The sequence below is a fragment of the Aotus nancymaae genome, unplaced genomic scaffold, assembly GCF_030222135.1.
Source record: "Aotus nancymaae isolate 86718 unplaced genomic scaffold, 86718_ANA_hifiasm-v0.15.2.pri h1tg000029l, whole genome shotgun sequence".
Lineage (NCBI taxonomy): Eukaryota > Metazoa > Chordata > Mammalia > Primates > Aotidae > Aotus > Aotus nancymaae.
This window is the reverse complement of record NW_026988442.1, coordinates 6,658,380-6,675,327: the sequence shown is the minus strand read 5'-3', so window position 1 is coordinate 6,675,327 and position 16,948 is coordinate 6,658,380. Positions and strand designations below refer to the sequence as shown.

Genomic DNA, 16,948 nt, shown 5'->3' with positions numbered 1-16,948 from the left:
TCCTGATCTTATCATTCTTAAGTACTAAGAATACTTTTGGTTTGTGTTTTTGTGACTGAGTTGGAGGCATTTGATCTTGCTTTGGAGGTTTGTGGCTTGGAAACTTTCATAGTATTTGTCTTTGGCCTCCCCCTAATAGGATGAAGCTCTGCAGGAACATAGGTAGCATGCAGGTATGACAAATGACGATTGTGCACAGCTCCCCACCAGTTCCTTCCCTGCCTGTAGGCTTTGCCTGTGGAGAGATTTCTTTCTACCCTATTCCCACCTCATGTCTCCCTCAGGCTCCAGAATACCTATATGGAGGGCCTGAGTGCTGAGCTATCCTGTCATCTGTAAGCTTGTCTGATTGTGAGATTGTTGCTCCCAGCCAGCACCTCTGGGAGTAGAAGTCCCATAGCCCATACCCGGAAATCTTTCCCCTGTTTGCTGAGCCTGGGGGCTCTCTTGGGCTTTTGTGAAGTGTTCACTGGCTGTGGTAGTTCGTAGCTGAGGCTTTCATTCTAAGAGGCTTGACCTTCTGGGTTCATCACCCTTGGTAGTTCTCTGTAAGAGAGGCAGCTTGGAAACACTGTCAGGGCAAGTATGTCCCAGGCTGTGTTGCAGGCCATGGGGATATAACAGTGAATAAACAAAGTCGCTTCCACTCTAAGCATTTGTCTGAATGGAGGAGACAGACAAATGTGCGGTCATTTCAGGTGGTAGTGATGTTAGAAGAATAAAACAAGTGTTTCTTAAAAGGATGTACCCTTTTGAAGTGCCAGTGTCTGAAGGAGCTCTCCAGTGTGTTGTCCAGTTGGCACAAAGGACAGATGTCTTTTTCTCTTTTTTTTTTTTTTCTTTTTTGAGGCGAGGTCTTAGTCTGTAGCACAGGTTGGACTGCAGTTGTGTGATCTTGGCTCACTGCAGCCTCCATCTCCTGGCCTTAAGAGATCCTCCCACCTCAGCCTCCCAAGTAGCTGGGACTATAGACGTGCGTGCACACTCAGTTAATTTTTGTATTTTCGGTAGAGACGGGGTTTTGCCATGTTGCCCAGGCTGGTCTCAAACTTCTGAGCTCAAGCAATCGGCCTGCCTTGGCCTCCCAAAGTGCTGGGATTACAGGTGTGAGCCATTGTGCTCAGCTGATGTGTTCTGACTCTGCTTAGAGCATTTCCTGTTATTCAAGGAAAACAAATGGAAACCTATACATTCTGTCAGGCAAGACTGAACCACTTAGGACTCTAAAAGTTTCTACTCTGTATACTTAGTCATTATCCCTGGCAGCACCCTTGCTGCTGTGGGAAATGTAGCACATTCATTACCATCCTCCATTTTATGGTGGTTCCTTGGAGGCAACCCCCCCGCCACCTGAAGTCATTTTAACCTTTGAGAAGGGCTGAAATTCCATACTTTTAGTCATTAATTGCATTTATGTAACTGTAGCTCTAGGGTTGTCTTTCCCACAGAAATGCTGGCAAGCCAATTTTGCAGGCTTTGTAGATAAAGGTTGATGGATTTCATTCATTTTAAAAAATTAATCCTTGAGCTTTCAACAGGTTCAAGGGAAGGAGCTCTCAAGGTCAACAAAGATAAATAGGACAGGCCTTACTTTTTATAATCTCAAAGTCTAAAATTATGGAAACTGCCCTCTTAGTGTAAATATAGAGTCATAAAAAATCATATGGGGGCCCTAGGGAGGATCTGGCCATCTCCCTTCCAGCTTCTGTTGACATTCCTTGGCTGTAGCCATATCTCTCTCTGCTCTGTCTTCACATTGCTCTCTCTAATCTCCTGCCTCTCTCTTATAAGGATCTATGTGATTACATTTACGGCCCACGTGGATAATCCAGGATAAATCCCTTCTCTCTTAGCTTAATCATATCTTTTGACATGTAAGGTAATCTTTACTCTTCTTGCCCTGTAAGATAATAGTCACAGGTTCCAGGGATTAGGAAGTGAATTAATTTTGTTGGGGGAGTTTCCTGCCTACCCATAGACAGCAATCAGAAGAGGTTTTTCTTAGTGGCATCTAAGGATTAACAGGGAGGAGAAAAGACAGAGTAAAGGGGGAAAGGGGGAAAGGAGGAAAGCGCAGGAAGTAATCAGGAACAGGGAGCAGCAGTTTTGCTTGGCTGGAGCAGGTGGTGTGGGGGATGGACTGGGATGGATGGTGGAGAACCTTGAGTGGAAATAGTTTGTCTAATTCACTAGGCAAAAATGAATAGAGGAGGGGTGTGATAAAAGCTGTGCTTTTTGAAGATTAATGTGGTAGTCTATGGAGAATAAATGAGAGAGAGTAGGCAGGAATTTGTGGAGATGCCAATTAGGAGGCCAGCCTAGTAGTGAAGGGTTGACCTGTAGGCTTCAGCAAGGGTGCTAGTGGCAATAATGGGAAAGACCCTAAATGAAAGGGTCTGCATAGTGTGAGAACCGAGGAGGTGTGTAGGGCAGGGGATTTGGCAACAGTGATGTGGACATTGCTTTCCATGGGGCCCATTTCAGGGGATTAAAGTCTTGAAGGAAAGCAGAAGGATGAACTAGTGTGGGTGGGAAAGGTGGTCCCACTGAGTTGGAGGTATCTTGTTGGCAGGTTGAAAGGTTGCACTGGAGCTTGGAGAGGACATAAGTTGTGTTACAGGAGCTGGTCCACAGAAGAGAGGCTGAACTGCAGGTCAGCTTACTAAGGGGCAGTGTGGAAATACAGCCTGGGGGAGTTACTGGCATTTATGAAGTGTGGGGAGAAAGAACAGAGAAGATGTAATTGGAGAGGATTCAGATGTGATTAGTTGTAAATGCAGGCAGCCACTCAAATTGACTAAAAAGAAAAAAAGGAATCCATTGGTTCATGTAACTTAAAAGACTAAGATAATTCTAGCTTCAGGCCTGGTTTAATCCAAATGTCACCAAGCTTTGGTCTCCCTCCATCTCTTGACCCCCTCATGTTGGCTTCATTTTTGGGTTTTAAATGGTAGTAGCTAGATGAAGCAAGATGTCTGCCAGCAGGTGAAAGTCCCATGGGAAAGGTCATGCCTTCCTCCTGGTGGCTCCAGAAGCACAGGAAGTTACTGTTACATATTCTTGTCTTCTCTGACCTGGTCACTTTGGTCAAGGGAGCACACTGCTCTGATGAATCAGGTCTAAATTATGTGCCTACACGTGGAGTAGGGGGTGGAAGGAGTACTCGAAAGCAAAATAAAGGAACTGTTATTGCAGAGTGGAACGAAGCTGGGTGGTAAGACACTAAATGTGTGGGACACCAGGGATCTGGGTGGGAGGGGGAGTGGTGGTGCACAAAGCAAGGCTTGGTTGGATGCTACTCAGATGACTGTGAGGATGCTGGAGAGCAGTGTGTGGGGCTTGACTTCAGGAGCTAACCTTTTAGGAAATGGTTTCTGACACGGTGTAGGCTGAAGCCAAACTCAGAAGTTTGAAGAGTTGGTGGGGGAAGGGAGAATATATTGTAGGTGCAGACTTTGTAAAACAGTTTGGAAGTAAAGAGGAGGAGAGGTGGATTGGTGGCTCCAGGCCAAATGCAGTTGAAAGAAAAACAGTTTTAGGACAAACATCTGAAAAGTGGAAAAAAATTTAAGAGAAAAGATCACGATGGTAGAAGCAGAGAGAGGAGGAGTTGAGTGGCATAAGAGAGCACTGGAAGATGTGGGATCTGGGGCCTGGGCAGGGAAGAGAGAGGCCATGTCTCAGTCTGTTTGGGCTGCTGTAATGAAACACCATGAGCTGGGTGACTTATAAACAACAGAAGTTTATTTATCATTGTTCTGGGGTCTGGGAAGTCCACCATTACGGCACCAGCAGATTCGGAGTCTGATAAGGATCTGCTTTTTGGGTCATCCATGGTGTCTCACTGAGGCCTCACATGGTGGAAGAAGAATTGCTCTGGGATCTCTTTTATAAGGGTGCTAATCCCATTAATGAGGGGTTCAGCCCCATGACCTAATCACCCTCCAGTAGCCCATCTTCTAATACTGTTGAGTTGGGGGTTAGAATTTCAGTGTATGAATTTTGGGGAGACATACATATTCAGACTACAGAAGGCCAAGACTTCAGATGGGAGTAGGTGGCAGGCACTTATTTCATTTCTCTCTGAAGGAGCTTGTTACTGACAGATTATCATTTTAGGTCCTTTAGTTCAAGCTTGTCCAATCCGTGGCCCAACACAAAATCGTAAGCTTTGTTAAAACACATGAGTTTTTTTTTTTTTTTAAAGCTTATAAACTATTGTTAGTGTTAATGTATTTTATGTGTGGCCCAAAACAATTCTTCTTCTTCCATTGTGGCCCAGGGAAGTTTCTGTTTTGAGACAGAGTTTTGCTCTTGTTGCCCAGGCTGGAGTGCAATGGCATGATCTTAGCTCACTGCAACCTCTGCCTCCTGGGTTCAAGCGATTCTCTTGCCTCAGCCTCTCTAGTAGCTGGTATTACACATGCCTGCCCCCATGCCTGGCTAATTTTTTATATTTTTAGTAGGGATGGGGTTTCACCATGTTGCCCAGGCTGGTTTGGAGCTCCTGACCTCAAGTGATCTACCTGCCTTGGCCTCCCAGAGTGCTGGAATTACAGGTGTGAGCCACTGCGCCCGGTCTAGGTAATTTTTTTAAAAACCTGGAAAATCAGGCCGGGCGCAGTGGCTCACGCCTATAATCCCAGCACTTTGGGAGGCCGAGGCGGGTGGATCACGAGGTCAATAGATCGAGACCATCCTGGTCAACAAGGTGAAACCCCGTCTCTACTAAAAATACAAAAATTAGCTGGGCATGGTGGCGCGCGCCTGTAGTCCCAGCTACTCAGGAGGCTGAGGCAGGAGAATTGCTTGAACCCAGGAGGCGGAGGTTGCGGTGAGCCGAGATCGCGCCATTGCACTCCAGCCTGGGTACCAAGAGCGAAACTCCGTCTCAAAAAAAAAAAAAAAACCTGGAAAATCTCACCAGGATTTTTCAGTTGTTTCCAGATTATAATGGAATCTATTTGACTCTGGTCTCCAGGTCATCAAATGAAATATTTTCAGGCTATAAGACCGTAAGTAGACTTTTCTATTAACAGTAAAGCTTGTGAATCTTGGTTTGATATGTACAAACAGAGCCACCCATATGTATCCCAATTTCCAATTGGAGTGACAGGATGAGAACACAGCCAACTTCTGAGCAGCTGGCAGTTTGGGGGCACAGCAGGAATTTAGTACTGGGTGATGGTCGTGTCTCACAAGGTACATCCTCAGGTAGTAATGACTCATTTGTCAGAGATATATGGTTATGTTTTACAGTAGTTTGCAAACTGTGTTCTCTGCTGGTATGTTAGGGGTTCTCCAAACAAAATTTAAATCTGACAGTGAGAGATAAAATAGCAAAGGAGACTGAGAAAGAGCAGCCAGTCAGAGTGAGAACCTGATAAGTATGGTATGGAGGTAGCTGAGAGGAGAATGTTTCAAGGAGGAAATGGTCAGCTAGATCTGATATTGCCAAGATATATGATAAGATGAAGACGAGAGTCTATCTGATTTGGCAGCATGGAAATGTTTTATTTTTATGTTTGGGATGCACTTTAGTCTCCAGAGCCTGGGGAGATCATACTGAGGCCACATTAACTTTTCTCTGCTGAGGTGATGGATATTTGAAAATAATTTGGTGGCCAGGTGCTGTGGCTCATGCTTATAATCCCAGCACTTTGGGAGGCCAAGTGTGGGGATCACTTGAGGCCAGAAGTTTGAGACCAGCCTGGGCAATGTAAGGAGGCTCTTTCCTTTTAATTATTGTTTTTCAAAAAATATTTGGTGTCTCATCACCCTTCAAAGGTGGCCAAAGGGTGGCCCATTTCTTTATCATTATGAACTCATAACTTTTCATATACTTGTCTTTAAATCACTTTTTGTTTATTATTTTAATGCTCAATTGTTCTATCGTTGGCCATTAGGAGTCTTCTTCAATGGCTTTCTCATTTTCAATTTAATGTTATTTGTCAAAAAGAGAAACTATTTAGCATTGTTGCTTTCATGATTTCTCTTCTTTTTTTTTTTTTTTTTTTTTTTGAGACAGAGTCTAGCTCTGTCGCCCAGGCTGGTATGCAGTGGCATGGTCTTGACTCACTGTAGCCTCCACCTCCCAGGTTCAAGCAATTCTCCTGCCTTGGCCTCCCAAGTAGCTGGGATTACAGGTGCCCACCATCATGCCAAGCTAACTTTTGTGTTTTTAGCAAAGACGAGATTTTACCATGTTGGCCAGGCTGGTCTCGAATGCCTGATCTCAGGTGATCCGTCCACCTCAGCCTCCTAAAGTGCTGGGATTACAGGCATGAGCCACCATGCCCAGCCCAAAACTCTTCTATAACTAATATGACAAGTTTGGGATTGAGAACACTATTAATTCCATGTTCTTCAAGGGAGAAACATTAGAGTCTATTTGATTGGTACTTGATTCCATGATTGTTGGTTATAAACCAGGAATACTACAAAAGTGACGATATAATGTTCCAATATGGTAAACAGCCCCAGGGTGCTTGCCTGCCCACAGGGGTAGGAGAGGTTGGGGCATGAGACACTGGGGACATTTGCTCTCATATCAACTTATTTTGTCTAGGAATCTTTCTAGAAAGCACCATTGTGAGGTGAGTGACAGTGAAGCAGGTACCAGATGACGATTTATGATTTAGGGGCTTGTTGGGTGGGGAATCCAGCAGCTGTCCAGTTCAGCTTCCTGGCAGAGGTCTGGGGAGCACACTTGAGGCCAGTTTTGAGATTGCAAATATATTTTTCTTCTCCATCTTACTAGATTTTTTGGCAGTATTCGACATACTCTCTCCTTGGAAGAGCTTTATCCTAATAAAAGATAAATTAAAAGAAAAAATTCCTGGCCGGGGGCAGTGGCTCAAGCCTGTAATCCCAGCACTTTGGGAGGCCGAGGCGGGTGGATCACGAGGTCAAGAAATCGAGACTATCCTGGTCAACATGGTGAAACCCCGTCTCTACTAAAAATACAAAAATTAGCTGGGCATGGTGGCGCGTGCCTGTAATCCCAGCTACTCAGGAGGCTGAGGCAGGAGAATTGCCTGAACCCAAGAGGCGGAGGTTGCGGTGAGCCGAGATCGCGCCATTGCACTCCAGCCTGGGTAACAAGAGCGAAACTCTGTCTCAAAAAAAAAAAAAAAATTCCTTCCTTCCCCAGTAAGGCTGAGAATCCATTTTCCCTTAAATACTAAATAGAGATGCCCGACTAAGGAACTGATAATGGGAAGACCTATTGGATTCCAGTGGGGCTTCTGATTTTTGGTGTCTTTCTCCTAATCCTGGAAGACAATAGGAAAACAAGTGATGTCATCAGAACGGAGCCACTGGTGGAGCCTCCTGGGGACCTGAGTGGTTTTTCAGTCTCTGATAGTCTCTGATCTGAATTAAGTAATGGCTTGTGATGGGGGTTGGTACTTCCTGCAGCTATTTCATATTTATAGTTATATGCTTGCTATTAGTAAACAGATGCATCTACTCCAGAAGGAGGCTTTAATGGGCAAGGTGGGAGAGAGTATTGGCAGAAAGAAGGATTCCTGATCATTCCTTGTCACAACAATTATTGGTTTAATGTATGAGATTGGCAGTCGTGCAGAGGTTGGGGCTCAGTACAACTGTATATATATGAATTAGAAGGCCTTGCATTTGTAGAAGCTGGACTTCACACAGGCTTTCCTTATCCTTTTTTGAGACATACAGATCCTGTACTTTTTTTGGAAACCCCCATATCACTTAGGATACATTTGGCCACAAATATCTAAGAAGAAGGGGAGCTAAAACAGTGGGACAGCTGGCTGCAGCCCTAAAATGCCTCCTATAGTGCTATTGAGTGCAAAAATGAATTTTTGGCCTACGCTATATGTAGCCCAGCTGTACCTGCCACGTTCGCAAACCCTGGATTCTCTCAAAATAATTGGCTGTGGCTGCCTGTGCAGAGTGGTTCTAAGTGCCAGGCTGGGTGCTGGAGGTACAGTGGTGAGGAAGTCAACATGGCTCCCCCACAGAGATTTTTGGTTTGTTTTTGAGATAGGGTCTTGCTCTGTCTTCTAGGCTGCAGTGCAGTGGCATGATCAGGTCCAACCTCCAGACTTAGGTGATCCTCCCGCTTTAGCCTCTCAAAGTTTTGGGATTATAGGCATGAACCATGGTGGGGAGCACTCTTAAAGAAGGATAGGGGCTGCTGGGACACACAGGCAATTAGGGAAGATTTGGAGAGAAAGGGATCTCTTAAAAGGTCAATGAAATTTTGCCAGAAGAGAAGTGGGTTTCAGTAGAGGGTGGTTTGCAGACTGTTTTAGGTGGGAACACAGGAGCAAAAGGCCTAAAGGTAAGAAAGTACAACCTGTTCTGGAAACTGACTTTAGTTCAGAATGGCTGTAAGAGATAAGGCTGGATGAGCAGGTAAGGCCCTGATCCCAAGGGGCTTGTACGCCATTTTAAAGACCTGTCATCTAGGCCCTGGGGAACTGTGGAAGGGGTTCAGGATGGAGAGTGACACAATCAGAATTTCTGGGAAAGTCTTTGTGCTGCAGTGGCAAGAGTGAAGGTGGGATGGACTCTAGGTTGAAGGTGAGGTAGCCAGTTGGGCTGTTGCAGTTACTCAGAGGAGGAATGATGTTGGCTTGAGTTAAGGGAATGACAGAAGTGGCATAAGGGGTGGATGCAGCTCAAAGCTGTTTTGGAGGTAGCATGAACAAGCTTGGTGACAGATCTACAAGCTGAGGAAGGAGCCATTAAGGCTGATGGCCACCCTGTTCTTTCGAAAATTCAGAGGAAAGGGTACCATTTGCTAAGATAGGTCACGTAGGAGGAAGAGGTTTGTGGAAAGAGATGATGAGCTTGGTTTTGGACACATGATGAGTTTTAGGTGTCTGTGGAGACATCTAATAGGCATTTGGATGTAGGGTCTGTAGCTCAAGAAGAGACAGCAGGGAGCATGAGAATGAATGGGAAAACTCAGGACGAGTGAGTGGCAGCAGAAGAATAAGAGAGCTTAGGACCAACCTTCAAGGAACCCTCAATTGAAGGGACAGGCTGAGGAAGAGGCAGCTGCTAAGGAGAAGGCCAACTAAAGACAGCCAGGCCAGAGAGGCAGGCGGAAACCAAGGGGGAGGTGCTGCTTGGAAGCCAGAGGAAGAGTGTTTTTCAATTATAGCATTAAAAGCTGCTAAGGGATTGAACAAGGTGAGGACTGAGTCCCTGGTGGGTTTCGTGACAAGGTCCTTATTGACCTGGGAGAGCTGCTTCAGTGGAATAGGTGGGTCTGAAGTTGGGTTGTTGTGATTTGAGGAATGATGCACAGCCAGGGAGGGGACATGAAATGTCAACAGCTCTTCCCAGAGGTTTATCCACGAAGTGGAGAAGAAAGTGCATTGGTTGGATGCGCTGTCAGAAGTTGTTTGTTGAGCCTGCCTAGATGGTTGTAAGTAGGGCTGTGGTGAGGGAGAGAGGTGAGAAGATGGGGAGGACAATGGAGTGAGTCTCTGAGGAGGTGGGAGGAGAGGGCATGGTGAGCACATGGCCGGCTCCCAATGTGGCTGTCCTGGGGACACCTGTCCTTGGCCATCAGTGGTGTGTCCTCTACCAAGTCCCCTGTGGTCCTTTGTAAATAGCTTTATCTGGAAGCAAAATGGCTTACAGCCGGAGTTAGGTTTTAAGAAGCTGAATCTGCCACATACATGTCTTTTCTTGTCCTTTCTCTGAGTACAGTTAACCTGTTAGAGATGCGAAAAGTGAAGCTGTCCATCTGGGTAGCTGAATGCATTTTCTGTGGATCCCATTATTGTTATGAGGCTTTCGGAGGACAGGCTATGGCCATACTGGGGATGATGGTAAACTCATTCAGAGTGGGCTCCTCCTTTTGTTTGGTGTTTTGTTCTGACAATTGAACTTGTCAAATGGAGTTAGTATTAGACAGGGCTAAAAGTATTTCTTTGTTATCCTAACAATACACACACACAAACGCATGCTCTCACACACATATACGTAAATTTTTTTTCAGTAGGAACTCAGATGAAAGCCTACTTGGCTTTTTCAATGAGAGGGCCACCTAAGTCCCTGGCACTTATTAAGGATAAACCCATCTCTGGTAATTTCTCTCCTAGGATCCTGTCTGTGTGAGTGGGGAGTTGCCCTCCCTGGCACCTGGCCACAGGGCTTGATCTAGAAGATGGAGGCCATGGTATTCAGCAGAAAGGGTAGGCTTAGACTAATGACTATCCTCCAGGAGAAAGTTGATAACTTGCGTATAAAGCAGTGCAAAAATTGTTTGTGTAAATTATGGAGTTAGTGAAATTTGTGAATTTGAATGCATTGTCAGTGGGAAAGGCAGAGTTGTTGGAGGTATAACCCACCAGTGCGTTGAACTCTACCTTTTAGTGAAATTTCCTTGAAGATGAAAGAAGAAGAGAAGAAAAGCCTAATGATGGTACTGCTTATTTTCTTTCCTTAGTTTTTAGTTCCTCATAGGCAAATGCGAACAGAATATTAATGTATTTTCTTTAGTGGAGTCCAAAGCTGAGCCATTATCTGGTAAAGAAATAGGGTAGGCCGGGCGCGGTGGCTCAAGCCTGTAATCCCAGCACTTTGGGAGGCCAAGGCAGGTGGATTACCTGAGGTCAGGCATTCAAGACCAGCCTGGCTAATGTGGCAAAATCCCATTTCTACTAAAAATATAAAAATTAGCCGGGTGTGGTGGCGGGCGCCTGTAATCCTAGCTACTTGGGAGACTGAGGCAGAAGAATTGCTTGAACCTGGGAGGCGGAGGCTCCAGTGAGCCAAGATCGTGTTACTGCACTCCAGCCTGGATGACAGAGCAAGACTCTGTCTTAAAAAAAAAAAAAAAGAAATGGGGCATGGGGTAGGGTAAGTTCCACCAGCACGGAGCCTGACACAGTGCTCAAGGGATTCTCTCCAGCCCTGGCCACAGCCACACTTTTTTGGGTCAAACACTGACCATCACTACTTTGGGTGTCAGAGTCTTGAGAAATATCCAGGTAGGAGGGTGGGCCCCTGACACCAACAGATAACTGAAAGGGAGCCTCAGAAGGCTGCTGCCCAGGAAGCCTCACAAGCCTACCAGGCGGGCAGGAAACCCAAACAGCAGGGTTTTCCACCCGGAAAGTTGATGGTGAAAATAAGTTCCACAAATGCTGTTCTGGACTGAGCTAGGTCCCTCCCCAGGAAAAGCCAGACCTTAACCACAAGGAACATCCCCTCCCGCCCACTGCTCCCTCTGGCTCTCCCTCACTGCCTTCTCTTTCTTCTGTTGAAGGAAGGCTTCTGTTCTGTTCTGATCTTTGGGTCAGTGCTAGGTGTGGGGAAGCTTCTGAGCAGTTGGTCGAGAAGCTTTCTGAGCGTGATTTTCTCCGAAAATGCTAATGGCTTTTACTGAGCCCTTGGTACACAGGACACTCCAGGTGTTCCTTATCCTAAGTGCTTCTGTCTTTCCCTAGAGGGTCTATGTAAACCAAAAGGGGTGGGCCCTCAGAGGAGCTTTTCCCTTTCCTGTAAAGCAGGACTCTTGTTTCCTGTTTATACCAGTACCACAACCCCCTGGGGAAATGGCTGAGGAACTGTGGGAGGTTGGGTGGTGATTGAGAGAGAACCTGAGAGGATCTGCCTCACTTGGCCTCTGTTCCCAGCCCTCAGGATTGAAAGGGAAGGAAGGACGAGGGGTACTCAGGAGTTGGGTGGAGATAAGTTGTTCCCGGCGCCCACCAGGAGTAAGGCAGAAGTGGATGCTGGTCTGGTCCTGCTGCCAGGGCTGCTGCAGGGGAGGCAGGGGCACCTGTCAGGCATGTGAGCAGGAAAATGGGTGCTGTCATATCTTGGATAGTCTGGACACTTTGGTCTATCATAGGTCAAGTTGAATTAATTAGCTCATCAGTTCAACAAATCTTGGGGCACGTGCTATGTTCCAGGCACTGCTCAGTGCCGTGGTGAACAGGTAGCTCCCAGCCTCTGACACACCACTGTGTCTGACATGTTATTGTGTCCGACGTGTATATGATTTTTTTACTATGTGTCCCAGTTTATACTCATAACATATGACATATACTGATGAAAATGCCCAATACAAAGCATACATGGGAAAGAAAAGAAGAATGATGTAAGTAGAGATAAATTCTAAGATTTTTTTCCCACACTTTGGCAGATGGTGATGCATGTGTCCAGCTTCAGAGTCTGCTAGTGTGAACTGTTGCTTTAATGGGTAGCCTTTGTGTTTCAGACACCACCTTACAGTTTTGAGTCAGGGCTGCCAGTGTGAAAGAGCTTGAAGCAAGGTAGGCAAATACCATGCCCAGATCACTTATTAGCACCTGGCCTCAGCAAGGCCTGATGCTCTCCTCGGTAAGGGTGCCCAGCTTGTCTGGGGTGGGTGTTTTAGGCTCTTGTGCTTCGGTCCTGTGTGCTGTAGTCAGGCTACTGAGGGGTGGGTGGGGGAGGGGAGTGTGGCAGGCACCATTCAGTCCTTTAAAGTTTTCATAGACTTTCATTGAGATCACATTGGTCATCCCAACAACCTTCCAAGATAGGGAGTCCTTTCCCCACTGAAGACCAGAGCATGGAGGCCTGTGCTGCGTGTCATGAGTGTCAGAGCTGGCCCTGGGCTTTGCTTTCCTGGACTGGTTGCTGCCTCATTCTGCAGAAAGTTTTCCTTGACATCTACCCGCCTTGCTGTGCCCCAGAAGAGCAAACTGATGAACATGTTCAGCATGTGCCACCTTTCTTGTGGGAAGGAGCATGGGTCCCAGGTCCTTGAGTCCTTCCCGATTGTCTGTGGAAGCTGTCACCGGCACTCAGCTTCCTTTTCCCAGGTATGAGCAGCTCTTTCCCCAGGCAGAATGCGTTTGTCCACAGGGTGGGGAGGAGCTGGAAGACTGCAGGCCTCCAGGTTCTCTCAGGTTCCTATTCCCTTTGGCATCCACAGGACGTCAGGAGCTGGGTGGCTGGCTGACCTGTCCCCCTCCTCCTCTGTGTCTTCCCTGGGCTGTGCAGTTTCCCCTCTCACAGGGATTTGCCCTTGCCACCTGTTCAGCCCTGTCTCAGCTTGTGGGAGAGCATGGTCCGTGTTGGTGTTGGTCTCCTGCTCAGAGGATGCTTCCTCAGTAGGCCTGGGTGAGGAGGCCCAGGGAACCTGGAGTTACTCAAAGGCAGGAAAGACCTAGAAAGTTAATCTCTTTCAGGCTTGTTTGTTCAGGTGATTACTTCATTTCTTAGTTGCTCAGCTCGGTCCCCCTGAGGTCTTGGTAACAATAGTTGCAGTATCTTTGAACAGTTCTCTATCTCCTTTTACTACTCTCTGCCTCCGGATACCTCTCTTCACTTCACCCCTTCCTACAAGGGAGGAGGGGAGTCAGGTCTGACAGTGTTGCAGGATGCAGTGCTGGGCTAATGGAAGGTCCAGAGAGGCTCTTAGCACGGAGCTGGAGCTGGAGCTGGAGCTGGAACTGGAGCTGCTTGCTCCTCCCTCGCAGGACGCTGCCTGGGTTCCGTTCCTGTCCTTCCCTGCCTGGGGAACCAGCAGCCCTTGTGAGTCTCCTTGACAACAGGATGGATAAGTTAAAAATAACCTTGTGCCAGGCTTTCTGTGCGTGAGTGCCCTCTCGTCTGTTGTGCTGGAGCACAGTCCCTGCAGTTTCTGGGTGCTTCTGGAATGCATCTATGGGAGTCTTGGTGGGGTCCAGGTGCCAGCATTTTGAAGCCCCAAGGTTTTAGAGGTAAGAGCCAGGTAATCAGGCAGCATCATTACCTTGTAATGATTACTGTAATATTACCGGCAACTGGTGGTTGCCAATGGTGTGTGGGTGTTAATGTTGAAATAAAGATTGAAAAGCTGTTCTGAATGCTTTATCTTCATTTAGTCTCCCTAGAGAGGGGCAACTCTGAAGACCTTGCTGTATTTCAGAACTTCTGGAGTGGTGTGCTGGGACACAGCCCTGGGTGGGAGTTTGGTTATATCTCTTCAAGGAATCCCCGTGGGAAGGAGGGGCCTTACCTTACTGGGCCCCTTTTATAAGGTGAAGATGCCAAAGTATAGAGGTACTTGGGTGACTTATTCAGAGCCACCTGGCTCAGTTGTGGTGGAGTAGGGAGCAATCACCGTTGTCAGAAGCTGTGGCTCTTTCCCTTGGATCCTAATGATGAGGCCGTCTCTATCAGGCCTGTATCAAAGCCAGCTGTCTCTTTTATATCAACAGTCTGCACTAGGCGAGGCCCTCTTTTTTGCTAATCTGTTTTGTTTTTCTGTTTTGCTAATCTGCACTAGTTAATGCTCTCTGTCTTCTCATAGATGTAAATTAATTTAGAAAGAGCTGTCTCTCTGAGGGCAGGGGCTGGATTTTTCTTTCTTTCTTTTTTTTTTTTTTTTTGAAAGGGTAGGGTATTTTATTTTAGGTTCTGGGGTATGGATTTTTCTTTACCCACCTGGACTTAATTCTTCTCTTCCTCCTTCCATCCATTAGTAAGTGTTTTGCTCTGTGCCACACGTGGGGATAATGAGAACAAGATATTATATTCTTGTCTTTAAGGAGCTTATTGTCAGCCAAGGAGACATTTACGAAAGTCCCCATTGTGGCCAGAGCTGAGAGGGAGAAGGTTTGAGTGTTAAGAGAGCAAATAACTGGGACGTCTAACCTTGGCTGAGGTGAAGGTGAGGGTTAGAGCAGTCTGAGAGAACATATTTGTGACACAGATTACTCAAATATGAAGTGCATAAACCACTACAAATCAATGAAAAAAGGAAGGCAGAAAACTCTGCAGAAAAACTGGCCAATAATTTGGCAAATACTTGACAAAAGAAGATATCCAAATGACCAATGATCATGTGAAACAGTGCTCAATTCCATGCATTTTTTAGTCATCAGAGAAGTCAGAGGACCTGGGTTAATATGAGACATTGGGCCACACGTTGAAATTCCCAGATCCCCTGTTTCTTATTTGTAAACAGGGCTTCTCCTACCCTTCCCTTCCTCCTAGTACTGCCCTGAAGTTTGCAGGCCTGGGAAAGGCTCTTCAGACTGTGCAGGGCTATACAGATACTAAGTAGTGTTGATACTCTAAGTGATTTAATTTCTCCTCCACCTCTTCTCATAGCAACTATTCTGAATTCCCCTATGAAAGAAAAGACGAGTAGTAGGATGGTTCCTTGGATTCAGAGTGGCCTGTCCCTTGGTACTTTGGATAAAGAGCTTACTGCTGGCATGGCTCTGGTTTCCTCACCCAGCCTGGGAGCAGGGTGAGTTCCTGCAGGTCTTTTGACACCCAGGGCCTGGTGGAAGGGAAAGGACAGTGGTGCACCAGTCCTGGCTCAAGTATTGGCTAGAGTAGGCCGTATGGTTCATTGTGCACACTGACTGTGGTTGACCTCCTCACAGAGTGCTCTAGTGAAGTCCAGAAATAATACTCTGGACTTGGGACATGTTGGCATTAACAGTTCTACAGGGGCAACAGCCCATACCACCTGGCTTCCCCTGAGAGAGCCTGGTCAGTGCCATTGGCTGCCCTGGCTGGCTCAGGGATAACCTCCTGGTAAAACCAGTCCCAGCCTCCCTTTTGCATTCTTTGGATACAAAGGAGCCATGTGCTCTCTCTTCTGGATCTGTCCTCTGTGGTTGAGCAGATGGTATGCGGTGCAGATACACACCTCTTTTCCAGCAAAGTGCGGCTGGCCACCTCGGCACATGTCACAACAGCGTCAGGATTGCTGCTAGTCCTGTTGGTCCTGTCACCTGACTGTGCCAGGTTCTTAGGCCCTGCTTGGAATCTTTCTTCACAGATCTCTCATGACAGGCATAGACTTCTCAATGGTCTGCTCTGCACTTTTTACCTTTTTCTCTTGTGTGTTTCTGTCACATAGGAGTCAGAGTCAGAAGCAAAGGTAGATGGAGAGACTGCGTCGGACAGTGAGAGCCGGACAGAATCTGCTCCCCTGCCAGTCTCTGCAGATGATACCCCTGAGGTCCTCAATAGGGCCCTTTCCAACTTGTCTTCAAGGTAACCTGGCTTAATGATGCAGGTGCTTGTTGGGGGCTTTACACCATGTCCAAGTGCCTTGGAAAAGCCTGCAGAGAGCCCATGGTCTCTTGGAGCAGGCCTGCTCACTTGCCTCAGCCTCCCGTGCCGCTGCTCCAGGCCCTGTTGAATATAAGCTAGTGCTTAGCAGTGGCTGTTAGCACAGTGACCAGGATGGGAGGGCAACCAAGGCTGGAAGGATCTGGCTCTGGAAGGGTGCTCCAGACTGGACTAGGAGATGAGATCCAAAGAGGAAGAGGGGACAGGAAGGATGGAGGTGGGTGAGTTCAGCTGACACTGCATGTCACAGGAAACTGGCCTTGGGTTTGTGACTAATGGGCAGGCTGCTTTTCACTGAGGAGTCCATGTTTCCAGTTCAGAGTTTAGTTTCTCTCTCCCACATTCATTGGGAACAGTTCCTTAAATTCTCCAGGAAGAACTGGGAAACATCTGAACTTAGATGAATCTAGGGTTAAAACTTTTGGCCCTTGAGAACTTGGTCCTTCTAACACAGCTTTGTGGGTAGATCAAAAATAAATTATAAGACCCCAAAGCATTATCTATATGTTCCTATGTGTGCCTCCAGATGTCCCCTTGGGAGGCTGAATTGTACAGTGGTTAAGGGCATGGACTTTGCAGCCAGACCCCTGGATTCAGATCCTAGCTTTACTATTTGCCAGCTGTTCACGTGTGCCTCCATTTCCTCATCTGTAAAAGCGAAGTGTGTTGAGGATTGATGGAGTTAATATATGTAAAGTCCTCATAAAAGTACCTTATGCATATTTGTGGTAGCTGTTATTATCATTGCATAATGTTACTATTATTCCCATAATTCAGGGCAGTGCAGTTTAGGACCCTGCTGCCAGAAGAAAATGTTTTTTTTTCTTCAGATAGTCAGCTGTAGAAACCATTAAAGTGGATACAGAAGCAGAGGGCACTA

At 46.7% G+C, this 16,948-nt stretch overlaps 1 protein-coding gene across 2 annotated transcripts in view; it reads left to right on the top strand.

Annotated features, from left to right (window-relative positions):
• CDS2 (CDP-diacylglycerol synthase 2) overlaps positions 1 to 16,948 on the top strand; it is a 65,532-nt gene that overhangs the window by 24,618 nt on the left and 23,966 nt on the right. Inside the window, exons 1-2 of one of the 2 annotated variants that reach the window (XM_012455398.2) lie at positions 12,687 to 12,812; positions 15,854 to 15,990. In XM_012455398.2, coding sequence (XP_012310821.2) covers positions 12,696 to 12,812; positions 15,854 to 15,990 — 254 coding nt within the window. In that variant the 5' untranslated portion in view covers positions 12,687 to 12,695. Of the gene's footprint in view, positions 1 to 12,686; positions 12,813 to 15,853; positions 15,991 to 16,948 lie in introns of those variants that run through there. The other variant, XM_012455399.2, reaches the window with a different exon arrangement.